The sequence below is a fragment of the Macaca fascicularis genome, chromosome 1, assembly GCF_037993035.2.
Source record: "Macaca fascicularis isolate 582-1 chromosome 1, T2T-MFA8v1.1".
Lineage (NCBI taxonomy): Eukaryota > Metazoa > Chordata > Mammalia > Primates > Cercopithecidae > Macaca > Macaca fascicularis.
The window spans coordinates 57,790,007-57,804,383 of NC_088375.1; the positions used below are offsets into that span (position 1 = coordinate 57,790,007).

The following is a 14,377-nucleotide window of genomic DNA, read 5'->3' on the forward strand; positions in this document are numbered from 1 at the left end:
TAAATTAAGCTTTCATAATTGTAAATCACTTGTGGTACATGCTCATGCTTCCTTAGGAGTGATATGAAACAACTGAATATTCAATAAATTATCATCCAGATGAAAAACTCTTTATAATCTTGTGCAATATTCTGTATACCTAGAATTCACAATAAATTTTTAATGTGATACTAGTCCTAAGATAAAAAGCTGAAAAACTTAACCTCCAGCAAGTTCAATATGTCACAAGCTATCAAAGGTCTCTAGTTTCTGTCTAATTGCCATTGGCCACTATGGACTTAGAGGGAACTGCTAACTAACTTATTAGTCATGGCCGCAGACTCCACACACCACTGTGGCCAAAGACTGTCTTGACAGCTTCTGAAATGAGTTTGTTTTAATTATGTCCAATTCTACTTAAATTAAAAGCAGTAACTGGTCGTCATCCGATGTGGGCTCATCAAGTCCAGGTGAAAATGATTTTCCAAGAAGAACATGTCCCCAACCCTTTTGTAATTGCAACAAGGTAGCCAAAATGGCTTTCAGGGAGGAAGGTATCTTGTGGGAAGGTATTCACAATTTAATCCAAAAATGGGTAACTCAATTCCACACCCCCGCAAAAGAAAACCCCAAAGCAGTTTGGGTTTCCATAAGGAACTGGCATAATAAAAGCATATACTCTTAGTAGAACAACTGATACTCTTTCTTAGCAATGTGAAATATTTATTGTCTTTTTCTTTTCTTTTCTTTTTTTTTTTTTTTTTTTTTTTTGAGACAGGAATTTCGCTCTTATTGCCCAGGCTGGAGTGCATTGGTGTGATCTTGGCTCACTGCAACCTCCACCTCCTGGGTTCAAGCGATTCTCCTGTCTCAGCCTCCTGAATAGGTGGGATTACAGGCACCCACCACCACGCCTGGCTAATATTTTGCATTTTTAGTAGAGACTGGGTTTCATCATGTTGGCCAGGGTGGTCTTGAACTCCTGACCTCAGGTGATCCACCCGTCTTGGCCTCCCAAGGTGCAGGGATTACAGGTGTAAGCCACTGCACCAGGCCTATGTGAAATATTTCTATGTCTAACAAAAATTATGAACTCTTCTCAGTCCACAAAAGGGTTAATATGTCCCTACGTAGTCAAAATATTTTTTTGATGACAACACACACTTGGAGGAAGGAATTCATAAATAAAGAGGACATGGTTTTTTGGGAAATCTTTGTGGGCTATTGTAACGAAAACAACCACACACATACCACTTCTTGTCGATTTACATTTCTAAATATCTGAAGAATGCTAATAATTTGCACCTTATTTATACCTTTCCTTCCTTCCCCCCACCCCACCCCCAACAGCTGTAAGGGCCGACCGAATGCGTGGAGGAAGGAATAAGTTTGGGCCAATGTACAAGAGAGACAGGGCCCTGAAGCAACAGAAGAAAGCCCTCATCCGAGCCAATGGACTTAAGCTGGAAGCCATGTCTCAGGTGATCCAAGCTATGCCCTCTGACCTGACCATTTCCTCTGCAATTCAAAACATCCATTCTGCCTCCAAAGGCCTACCTCTGAACCATGCTGCCTTGCCTCCTACAGACTACGACAGAAGTCCCTTTGTAACATCCCCCATTAGCATGACAATGCCCCCTCACGGCAGCCTGCAAGGTTACCAAACATATGGCCACTTTCCTAGCCGGGCCATCAAGTCTGAGTACCCAGACCCTTATACCAGCTCACCCGAGTCCATAATGGGCTATTCGTATATGGATAGTTACCAGACCAGCTCTCCAGCAAGCATTCCACATCTGATACTGGAACTTTTGAAGTGTGAGCCAGATGAGCCTCAAGTCCAGGCTAAAATCATGGCTTATTTGCAGCAAGAGCAGGCTAACCGAAGCAAGCACGAAAAGCTGAGCACCTTTGGGCTTATGTGCAAAATGGCAGATCAAACTCTCTTCTCCATTGTCGAGTGGGCCAGAAGTAGTATCTTCTTCAGAGAACTTAAGGTATGCCACCAGCTGTTACAACGTACAGTACCCCTTTTAAGAGAGACCTAACTATGTTCCTAATTAATACATTCTTGGTGCTGAAAATACGTTTTCCTTAATTTTCTACTTTGTATGATTTACAGAGTAGACGTAATTTTATTACCTTGACTTCAGGACTATGGCAGCTTAACTTTATGGGGCTTTGATTCTGTGTAGCTCTTAATTTAGGGGGGTGGCATTTAACATAAAGTACAGGAAACTCGGGCTTTTTTTCCTAAATAGTAGAATATCTGTATTCCTTTTAATTCAGATGGTTTGTGGCTTAAAACATTTCAAGTCAATGTGTCAATGTGAAATAGCACCTAGTAAACGATTTTCCTTAAAAATTACCAAGTAAAGAGCTATGTTATAATGGTGTCATCTTGAAGGTTTCTTTCAAAGGAAAAAATGCCAACATTTAGTAGTATTTAGACTAAGGAATGAAAATGATACCACTGGTTAGTAGTATCAAGTAGGTATTTACTACTGTTTACCTTGACATTAGGTTGGTAAAGCCTTTGTTTTCGGAGCAGATTCCAATAGGATGTTTACTGTCATTGGATGGGGAATGGGCAAATGGTGAGTGCTAGTTTACTTGGCTTGGGTTGTAGTTCTCATAATCTATGTCTTGTTGATTTTAGTGGACTGGTACATTGTAAACATAGTACTTGTTTGTATAGGGATCTATGTTTAAATTCATAATTATTTTATTTCCTGAAACTTAAGTCTGAATTAATGTGGGAAAGTTATTTAGAAGTTTGGAATCTAAGAGTGGCTACCAAAACACATTTGGTAGTCAGTGGTTTCGTTCCTATTTTAAAAGTGAGTCTTGGATTTGATTTCCAAGTATATTTTGTCACAAAATCAATTTCTTCTTTTTGCTGTCACAGGGAGAGATGTGGCTGCTAAATATCTGTAGCTTGTGATTACCTAGGACAGGAGATTGATTGTAAAATTTCTGAGAGAAGGAAAATGCAAACCCGACTTTTAATTTTAAGAGTTACTGTTAAATATCGTCTGTGTAAGTAGATGGTCTGGGGAATGTGGAAGCCATGCAAATGGAAAATAATGCTTTCATAGCAGTCTACATTAAGCACTGCTCTTTGTATATGGAAGCAAAAAAGTTACCTGAACAGACCTAAATAAGTTGATAAAATTCCATCAGCACGCTGTTAAGACTGTGGACACATCCAGCTCTTTATTCCCATGTCCTTTATTGCTACACTTAAAAATGGCTGAAGGATACCTCAGGCTGCAAAGGGCAAGCAGAACGCACTGTGTTAGCACAATTAGGCCAGATCTTTTCCGAGTATGTGTTAGTGTCTGTAACCACTTTATGATAATCAGAACATTTTTCATGAAAAAACAAACCACGCCAACACTTTCCTGATATTCTTACATTCAAAACTGTGTCCTTCTTAGAACAGGTAAAGTATTTGAAAATGAAAATTTAAATGATAATTTTAGATACCGTTGAAAGGTTAGGTAATGTAAAAACGAGGAAAACACAGACTTTTTACAATCGAATGAACTTGATCTGAACTCTATCTTAACCCCTTAATAATGATGTCTTCATAGGCAGGTTGTTAGACTCTCTGAGCCTTGGTTTTTCTCATGTGTAACTTGCATATGTGGTGTTTGTGGAGGAGTATTGGGAGCATAGATGTAACAGTGCTTATATTGAGGAGGTTTTCAAAGGACAATGAGAATATGTAGATTAAGTACCCAGTACGGGAGTATGGCATGTACTACATACTCAATAAGTGGTGTTGTTTTAAATTGATATTATCATTGCTGTTTTATGAAAAATGTGCAGAATCTACATAATTTTTATATTCAGGATCAAAAACATGCAATTGTAGTCTCTTAGTTTAACATTGGCAAAAACTATTACATGTGTTATAGAGTAGTATGATTGTATTATAATTAAGTTTTTAATCAGTACTAATTAAGGACCTGAAATTGGCCAAGTGGTAAGTTGGGTATAAGGTAAATATAACGTTGAATAAAGCAACATGTTTCCTCTCAGAGTTATAATAAGACAGTTTCATAAATAATTATTTTAAAAAATAAAGACAGCTGCAGAGAAAAAAATAATATTTTACAAATCAACAAGGAAAGAAATAATGCATATTACTTTATGTAAAAAGGAAACATTATGAAGTAAATATAGCTATCGGCAGGTAAGGCATAAAGAGGGCTGGGAAGATTTGCTTTTTCCACTATTCCTCTCTTTTCCCTCCTGCAGATAAATTTTACAGTGAGCTTTTTTATATAGCATGAGGTTAAATATTTGGCTAAAATATAAATATCTTTGAGAATGGGGCATATAAAAGCATTTTCAATCAATTATGGTGTTGTTTAATGCATTTATCAGTCTTTCATAAATTATGAAAAAGCAAAAAGGAAAAAAGTACAAACATGAGGGTCATCTACAAGGGGTGGGAGATGCTCCCAGAAGAGAAAGATAATTTTGACCCACTTCACAGTTTGCCTTCGGCTTACATTAAACAGGAGTGATTCAAGTATTTTTCAGTGAACAAAGAGTAGAATTCAGAAAGACTTAAGGATAGTTTCAGTAGAAAGTTGGGAGGTGACTATTGACATTTGGAAGAATTCCTTTTCTTTTCATTTATAAATTTACTTTGTCAGAAAGCAAACCAACTCATTTGAAGCCAACCTTGAGACATCTGTAGGGCTGTGGCTTTCACATTTTTTAACCGTGACCCGCAGTAGGAAATGTATTTTACGGTGGGTGGGACATAGCATACCAAACACATCACACGGGCGCACACACACAGAGATGCACAAACACCCAGACACATACACACAACTAAACCAAAGTTTCACCAGATAGTACATAACCTACAAGTGATGCACTCTGATGTTTTCTATGTATTCTAATTTAGTCTAATTTATTTTTTGTTTTTTACAAAATTCTGGTCACGACTCACTAAATTGATTTCATGGCCCATTAATGAGGCATGACCTGCAGGAAACTTGCTGCTGTAGAGGAGGTTTTATCGGCCATCCATTGGCATTGCCTACCTGCTACGATTAAGGATAATAACTCTGAAAAAAAGGTCTCTTCCTCCTGGCATGGCCTATAAGACATCCTTGAAACCCACAGTCTGAGTCCCCACCCTATCTTTCTGTAAAGGTTGTAATTTAAAAATACCATTTAGGAAGATAAATGCTCTTTTTTTTTTCAATTTGATTTTAATTATTTTTGTAGAGACAGGGGTCTCACTATGTTGCCCAGGCTAGTCTTAAACTCCTGGGCTCAAGCAATCCTCCTGCCTTGGCTTTCCAAAGTGCTGGGATTACAGACAGGAGCCATTGTGCCTGTCTTATTCATTAAATATCTGTCCTTTTCTTGGTAACTTCACAGCAAATTACCTATCAAGTGATATACTTATTGGACAGTTTTTTTATACCTCTAAAACCCAAAGATGAAAAGTCACATATTTGCTCCTAATTAGGCAATTTTGAAATGACCTCTTGCTCACTCTCTCAGGACAAATTACACTCTCTACCATGTAGGAAAAAAAGAGAATACCGATTTCATTTGTTTGCTAGTTAAGGGAACAGTAGGGCCAGGAAATTTGGTGGGTTGTTTTGTTTTTCTATACATCTACAAGGTGTAAAAAAAGATATTCTGGTTTTCATTCAAAATATTGGAATGAAAAAGAGGAAATTACAACTCGCCAACTCTCATAGAAACCATGGAATTTCAGAGCTGGAAGATGAAAGGGAAAAGGGTAGAGGACACATATAAGTGAGCTGCTCTGTTTTTTTAACACACTTATAAAGGACAATTCTGGTCTTCATCCAAAATAATGGCTTGAGAAAGATGAAATTAATACTCTGAAACTTGTAGCTTTTGCAACAGCAGATGTGCATCAAAAGATACTTATTGCCTAGAAATCACAAGGTTTTTCAGAACTAGAAGAGATGTTTGAGATCATTTGACCCCACTTCTTTTTACATATGAAGAAACTGAGGCAGAAGGGAATGTAATCTGCCTAGGATTATACAGCTACTGAATGGCAGAACTGGGACTGGTAGATTCAGGTTCAAAGAAGCAGTCCTCTTGTGTGCATTCCCTCATCCCCCCCAGTGCGCGTGCGCGCGCGCACACACACACACACACACACACACACACACACACACACACAAATAGACAGTGTAACCTTTGACTCCAAAAAAAAACAGTCCTTTGCCAGTGAAGCTAAAGCAAATCTCGAGGTTATCAGAAGTCCATCACTACCATCCAATTACCAAATCACCAATAATCAGTGAGACAGATTTTCCCTGAGTCCAGATGACCACCTGGGAGTGAATGAGACACTTAAAAAAGCTACGATAATTCTTTCAGGCCCCTGGGGTATCATTCAGTACAGTGGATTCAGCACTTCTGGGCCTTGAAAGAGTTTCTGAAGCATTCTCTAGTGCCTTACCCTCTGTGGATAGTTTACTCTCCTGGAGAATCTGGTTCAGTGACAGCATATGGGCTGTGCTCTGCAGTTAAAGCAGCCAAACAGGATTATATCCTGTGCTCTACCAGAGGCTGGGCATGTTCAGTATAGGTTTCTTGTTATGTATGCTTGTTGAGATAGCAGAAAGAGAATGCAGGGTGCTCACTTTGGTGGAACATACAATAAAATTGGAAAGATACAGAGATTAGCATGACCCCCTGCACAAAGATGACACACGCATTCATGAAACTGTCCATAAAAAAAAGAGAACACAGGATTGTAACCGGGTGATAGGTGAACCACTAATTATAAAATTTTCTGATCTTTAAACCAAATCTGTTAAGTGACCTATGCTCTTGGCTGTTTCCTTGTGTTTTTAGAAATTAAGAGCTAATTCCAGACTTTTGTATTCTGCTGAAAGAGCTGTCCTTGTGAGTCAAGAAGATTGACTTTTTTTTTCTGTTATTTTTTTCCACCTGTGTCTTGAATATCTCACAAACACAAGAGCAGTGAGAAAATAATTCCCACTTTGTTAAACAGCTAATGAATCTGGAGGATCTATTTGATCTTCTAATGAGACCAGATGTCTTAAGAGAATTCTGGGAATGGATATATCAGAACTTCCCCTCGATGAATGATTCTGATACATGTAAGTATTTAAAAAAATCTAAATTAATCCTGACTGAAGCTCCCAACTAGCATTTCTGTGGAAAATAGGTCTCAGAGACTCAGGGAGTTTGTGCCAAAGGAATTTAGCAGCCATGCTGAAGTCAGTTTTTAAGTGTAGCTTTATCTAAAGCGAGGGCACAAGGGAGGAGCAAACCTCCTTTTTTCTCTAGCCCATTATAGAAGCTATTTGAGCAGCGTTATTTATTTATTTTTAACCTTCTAGATCCTTTTTCCTAAATCACAGTTACCTTTCCCAATACAGGCCTGTAATCTTAGACTTTATTGACTCTGCCCCAATTTTAAGCTATATTCTTTTGTAAATTTAATTAGCCCTACTTTTTTTTTTTTTTTTTTTTTTAAGACAGAATGTCTCTCTTTTGCCCAGGCTGGAGTGCAGTGGCATGATCATAGCTCACTGCAGCCTTGACCTTGTGGTCTCAAGCCATCTTCCCACTTTAGCTTCCCAAATAGCTGGGACCACAGGTGCGTGCAACCATGCTGGCTAATTTTTTATTTTTTGTAGAGATGGGGTCTTGTGATGTTGCCCAGACTGGTCTGGAACTCCTGGGTTCAGGTGATACTCTCACGTCAGCCTCCCAAAGCGCTGGAATTACAGGCATAACCCACTGTACTTGGCAGCCCTCCTTTTTTTTTTTTTTTTTTTTTTTTTTTGAGATGGAGTTTTGCTCTTGCTGCCCAGCCTAGAGTGCAATGGTGCGATCTCAGCTCACTGCAACCTCTGCCTCCCAGGTTCAAGTGATTCTCCTGCCTCAGCCTCCCGAGTAGCTGAATAGCACCCACCACCACGCCTGGCTTATTTTTGTATTTTTTAGGAGAGATGGGGTTTCTCCATGTTGGTCAGGCTGGTCTCAAACTCCTGACCTCAGGTGATCCACCCGCCTCGGCATCCCAAAGTTTACAGGCATGAACCATTGTGCCCGGCCAGCCCTACTTTTCTATGGGAGAGAAAGAGAAACTGAGAGAGAGGATCCTGCTCGGTGTCTACCACAGTTACTTGCCATGTGACTCTCCTTTGCCTTTTCCTGAGAGTTGTGGTCGGGAATCATGGGTCCAACACCAGCACTCCTCATTGACTGTGATGTCACAGAGTGATAGCCACTTTGCTTATCTTTGTTTTCACTTCTCTGGATGCAAAGTAGCTAATCTGGGAAGCACAAGGATGACACAAAGAAAATAAACATTAAAGTTTGTTTTCCAGTTAAATTTTTCAATGAATATTTTCCAATCAAAATTTTATCTCAAGACACATTAAGCCATCTATTGCCAGTTCTCATACTCATCACAAAGTTACCAGAATGAAATAAATTGAACCTGCATAGGTTTACAAGGAAATGATAAAACTAGTGTTTCTTCCGCTGAAAGTAGATATCAAAGTGTTGGCCGGGCGCGGTGGCTCACGCCTGTAATCCTAGCACTTTGGGAGGCAGAGGTGGGTGGATCACAAGGTCAGGAGATCAAGACCATTCTGGCTAACACGGTGAAACCCCATCTCTGCTAAAAATACAAAAATTAGCCGGGCTTGGTGGCCGGCGCCTGTAGTCCCAGCTACTCAGGAGGCTGAGGCAGGAGAATGGCGTGAGAACCCGGGAGGCGGAGCTTGCAGTGAGCCGAGATCGGGTCACTGCACTCCAGCGTGGGTGACAGAGCGAGACTCCGTTTCAAAAACAAAAACAAAAAAAGTGTTCTGTCTTTGTGAATTTGGAGAGAATGTTGCAATCAGCAGGTTTGATACATGGTCTCTAAGGTGTCTTAAGGTGTTAGGCATCTGCTTTTATACCTTTTTCCAAGCAGACCTGAAACAGAAGGCTTTGGTGTGGCTGACAGTGTTGGATGAGAATTTATGTTATTTCAGCCTTTCTTGCTTATATATGTATATTGCATGTGTCTGTTGTAGACTCAGAAAGCCATTATCTTTCTTCTTGCTTTCTTCTGAGCTTTCTTCTTGCTCACAGTTCACTGAAAGAATCAGCTCTTCTCAGTCAATGCCTGTCATGGGGCAGTGGAACATGCCCATTTACTATGGGGATATGTATTGTTCTTTACCGGGATATCTTGAAAGTACACCAGTCACCTCAAAACTCCCATACAATAGTTACTTCTACTAAGATAAAATTTACTTTCCCTAAAATTTACTGTTTTTAATGTACAAATAATAGAACAACTCTTTCCCACTTTAAAATTACCCCGTGTCGCTTTGTAATAAGCTCCTCTCCCCATCCCAGTCCCTGCCAATCCTGATCTGTTTTTGTCCTTAGAGTTGTTTTTGATACTTTTAAAAATAAGTAAATTTGCTTTATTTGTTGAGTATACATTTACAAACTGTAGACTCAGTTTAAGCTCCCTGAAGCTTGGTTTCAGCATAGTTGAGCACTAAGAGTTTCCATGGAAACATATCCTCCATGGGGCACTGGGATATTTGGTAAGAGAGTAGTGATGATCGTAACTTCACACTGGGTCTGCTTGTTCACATGCCTTATGAGCTTCCTGTTCGTATTAACTTGTATGTTATCTACTGGAACCATGGGGAGAACATGAGAATAGCGAGGCACACCCAAGAAATCCATGTTTAACTAGCTTGACCATCGTCAGGTGTCTGAATCTGAACAGTGAGAGTAGGACCACACTGCTACTGCACACCTGACTGCCTCATTCTGTGCCCCTCCAGTTCAATATAGCCTGGTTTTGCAAACTGAGACTTAAGCCTCGGCAGCCAAGAGCAAGCCCTTATTCCTATTCTGATAAGGATGTACTGAATTATTTTGTATTCAGTTTCCTATGATGACCTTCTCTAATTACACAAAAGAAAACATAATGAATTTACATATCTTTGGGTCAATTTATGAAAAACCATTCTCTTCAGTAATATAAGTCCTTTAAGGCCTGTTGGAAAATGGTACAGACGTGAACATTTTCCTTGCTCTGCTCAAGGTCATATGGTAAAGGAGAAGAGAAGTAACTTTTCTTGGGCACCCACTAAGCACCTGCTCTAGTGCTAGATGCTTTCAGGCCATTTTCTAGTTTGATCTTTAGGACAGTCCTATGATGTGAGCACAGTGTATGGTCATTTGGTCAGAGTAGGAGTAAAAGACCATCGCTCTCATATAACATTCTCTGTAGAGGATACGTCCATCAGTCATAATGACCCATAGCAATGTCAAGTTAATTTATTAGTAAAAGTTTGTTAAATCAATTTTTTTTTTTTTTTTTTAGACAGGGTCTCACTCTGTCACCCAGGCTGGAGTGCAGTGGCACGGTCTTGGCTCACGGCAACCTCGCCTCCTGCGTTCAAGTGATTCGCCTGCCTCAGCCTCCTGAGTAGCTGGGATTACAGGCAGGCATCACCACGCCCATCTAATTTTTGTATTTTTAGTAGAGATGGGGTTTCGCCATGTTGGCCAGGCTGGTCTCGAACTCCTGACCTCAGGGTGATCTGCCTGCATCGGCCTCCCAAAGTGCTGGGATTTCGGGCATGAGCCACTTCACCTGGCCGTAATTGTACTTTCTTTCTTTCTCTTTTTTTTTTGAGACGGAGTTTCACTCTTGTCACCTGGGCTGGAGTGCAATGGTGTGATCTTGGCTCACTGCAACCTCTGCCTCCTGGGTTCAAGCAATTCTCCTGCATTCAAGCAATTCTTCTGCCTCAGCCTCCCAAGTAGCTGGGATTACAGGTGTGCGCCACCGTGCCTGGCTAATTTTTGTATTATCAGTAGAAACGATGTTTCACTATGTTGGCCAGGCTGGTCTCAAACTCCTGACCTCAGATGATCCACCGTCTCAGCTTCCCAAAGTGCTGGGATTACAGGTGTGAGCCACCATGCTCAACCAAATTGTACTTTCAGTAAAGTACTTGACTGTTTACAAAGAACTGCCATATACATTTTTTTGGTCCTGGTCTCTGTCTTTCATTTTGGAAGCATGGAGGTAACTGGCCTTTCATCAGTGGTTCAGTAGTGTTGTTTTTTAAAGCCTACAACAGAACCATCTCCTATGAATTGACTATCACATGTCTAAATGCCCTGTTTACAGGATGTTTTACCTGAAAGAGCAGGATATATAAAATACTTTATAATTGATAATTGCCATTATCAATATGCTCACCTCTGTATCATATTCCAACAGGTCTTAAAGGACTCGTATTGTTTTTTACTGAAGAGAGTGGTTTTTCATAAATTTACCCAAAGATACATACATTTGTTATGCTGGTTTTTTGTTTTGTTTTTGTTTTTGTTTTTGAGACAGAGTCTCACTCTGTTGCCCAGGCAGGAGTGCAGTGTCGCGATCTCAGCTCACTGCAACCTCTGCCTCCCAGGTTCAAGCGATTCTCCTGCATCAACCTCCCAAGTTGCTGAGATTACAGGCACATGCCACCATGCCCATCTAATTTTTGTATTTTTAGTAGAGATGGGGTTTCACCACGTTGGCCAGGCTGGTCTTCAACTCTTGACCTCAGGTGATCCACCTGCCTCGGCCTCCCAAAGTGCTGGGATTATAAGCATGAACCACCGCGCTGGGCCGGGATTTTTTTTTTTTTTTTTTAACTAGAGGAGGCCCAACCAGGCACGGTGGCTCATGCCTGTGATCCCAGCACTTTAGGAGGCCGAGGTGGGAGGATCACATGAGGTCAGGAGTTTGAGATCAGCCTGGCCAACATGGTGAAACCCCTTCTCTACAAAAAATACAAAAATTAGCCAGGTGTGGTGACGCTTGCCTGTAATCTCAGCTACCTGGGAGGCTGAGGCAGGAGAATCACTTGACCTCAGGAGGCAGAGGTTGCAGTGAGCCGAGATCGCACTACTACACTCCAGCCTGGGTGGCAGAGTGAGACTTTATCTTTTTTAAAAAAAAAAAAAGGAGACCATCGTGGGAAACTGAAGACAAAATAATTCATTACGTCCCCATCAGAACAGGAACAGGGTCTTGCTGTTGGTTGCAGAAACTTAAGCCTCCTTTTGCAAAACCAGGCTATATGTAATTGGAGGGGCACAGAATGAGGCAGTCAGGTATGCAGCAGCAGTGTGGTCCTCCCCAGCTTGTGAATACCTGGGTAGGCTTACCTTACCTCCTCCAACCTCTCGGTGCTCAGCACCGGTTCCTACTGAACAATCGGTAGAAGCAGTTTTGTCAGCTTGTCTGCCTAGAAGTAGCCGCATGCTTGTTTGCTGAGAATAATTAGGGTCCCTGCTTATTCCAGTACTTATGCTTCCCCAGCAGGCACACAGATTGCTCAGAGATCTTATGGAAAAGCTGCCAGTGTTACTTCCTCAGTGTGGGGGAGGTAGAGCCCACTGAGCCTGAGCCCCCGGCTCCCTCTCAGCACACTGTCATACAAAGTCACAGAATGGGTTAAAAAAAGAAAACCACACACAGAAAACATGACTCATATGTGACATCCCTCAACACACTTTTGAAGGACTTTGCCCTCTGAACCTATAAGGTAAAATACATCTTTTTTATTTTCCAGGATAAATAAAGAATGATTTTGCTCTGACTTATTCTTCTGTACCTTGGGAAGTAGATCATACAAATCTTTGAGAGTTCAACATCTATTTGTAGAATGGCTCCATGGAAATTGGCCATTTAAACTATTCTTCATGCTAAAGACATTAAGCTCTAACCCAAGAAAACCACCCACAGCCAAGAACAACAAAAATGACATAAACCACATCACCTAACCTAGCAGCTAGGTATTTCTTGAATGTCTGATACTTAAAACCTAACTCCCCTGTACACCTGTGTCCTCTCCATATAGTAGGCTAAAATCAGGCAGCCAGTGGCATGGGCATCTTGGCTGGCTCCATGGGGGATATTAACCTTGTACATCATTTTCTTTATCTTCTCTTCTGTCCTCCTTGTCCACTTTTCTTCCATCCCAATTTGCTTTTTTCTTTTCTTAATTAACTATTTTTCCTTTCCTTCTTATACCTCAAGAAGCACCCTTAGGTATTACTTTGTCCTCAGCTGTATCTGCATTTACCCTTCAGGTGAGATGTGGTTGAGCAAGGAAGGCAACTCATTCCCTACAAGTCTGAGAATGGGTGGAGCAGGCAAGAGAAATGGTTAAATAGACCCCAGAGATGGGCTGCAGTTAATGATAATAGGATTTATATCTGTCCTTCCACTGTGCCAGGTGACTTCCACACAGTGGCATTTTCCAAGGGTGGGTGCAGAGAAAGTAGCTGCTCAGCTTGGATGGGTATGGGCAGGACAGAATACTGGGGCTGCAGGCTTAGCAAGGTGAGTATGCATAAATCCCATGAAGTCAATGCAAAAGCAACTTGAAAATCCCTGCTTTTTAAATAGGTGTAAGGGTTTCTGTCCATGACAAGGCTGTTCTACTTCAGTCTTTTAACCATGTCTCCACACAGTCCCACAGATGGTCACCAGTGTCTTCTTCACCTTTAACTTCCTCCTTGGAAATAATTTTCACATGCTATGTTCTTGACCTACCAGGACCAATTCTATGAATTCTTCAAGTACTATGTCCTGGGAAGAAATAGCCAAAAGCTTTGACAAGAAGAATTAAGTCTGGGCCGGGTGCGGTGGCTCATGCCTATAATCCCAACACTTTGGGAGGCCAAGGCAGGTGGATCACGAGGTCAGGAGTTCGAGACCAGCCTGGCCAAGATGGTGAAACCCCGTCTCTACTAAAACAAACAACAAAAAAAAGAAAATTAGCCTGGCATGTTGGTGGGCACCATAATCCCAGCTACTCAGGAGGCTGAGGCAGGAGAATTGCTTGAACCCAGGAGGCGGAGGTTGCAGTGAGCAAGATTGTGCCACTGTGCTCTAGCCTGGCCGACAGAGTGAAACTCTGTCTCAAATAAATAAATAAATAAATAATAAGTCTGAAGTACCCAGGACTTGTTGAAATGCTGCCTTATCATTTCTCTCAGACAACTAACAGAAAACCACATTATTTTGAATATTTGGAAATGTCAGTGTCACTCAGAGTGCACAACATTCGGGATTAACTTTTTTTTTTTTTGGAGACAGGGTTTTGCTCTTGTTGCCCATGCTGGAGTGTAATGGTATGATCTCAGCTCACTGCAACCTCTGCCTCCTGGGTTCAAGCTATTCTCCTGCTTCAACCTCCAAAGTAGCTGGGATTATAGGCATGTGCTGTCACACCTGGCTAATTTTGTATTTTTAGTAGAGACAAGGTTTCTCCATATTGGTCAGGCTGGTCTCGAACTCCTGACCTCAGGTGATCGC

The 14,377-nt window shown here is 41.0% G+C and overlaps 1 protein-coding gene and 1 non-coding gene across 6 annotated transcripts in view; both read left to right on the forward strand.

The window, feature by feature from the left end:
• The window catches only part of NR5A2 (nuclear receptor subfamily 5 group A member 2), a 147,961-nt gene that overhangs the window by 19,278 nt on the left and 114,306 nt on the right, over positions 1-14,377 (forward strand). For all 5 annotated transcript variants that reach the window (XM_005540336.5, XM_005540335.5, XM_045394486.3 and 2 more), the window contains one exon: positions 1,330-1,976. In XM_005540336.5, the coding sequence (XP_005540393.1) occupies positions 1,330-1,976 (647 nt within the window). The remainder of the gene's footprint in view (positions 1-1,329; positions 1,977-14,377) is intronic.
• Positions 6,636-6,738, forward strand: LOC123570942 (U6 spliceosomal RNA). Its single transcript, XR_006695171.2, has one exon. It is a non-coding gene; the product is annotated as a U6 spliceosomal RNA (small nuclear RNA).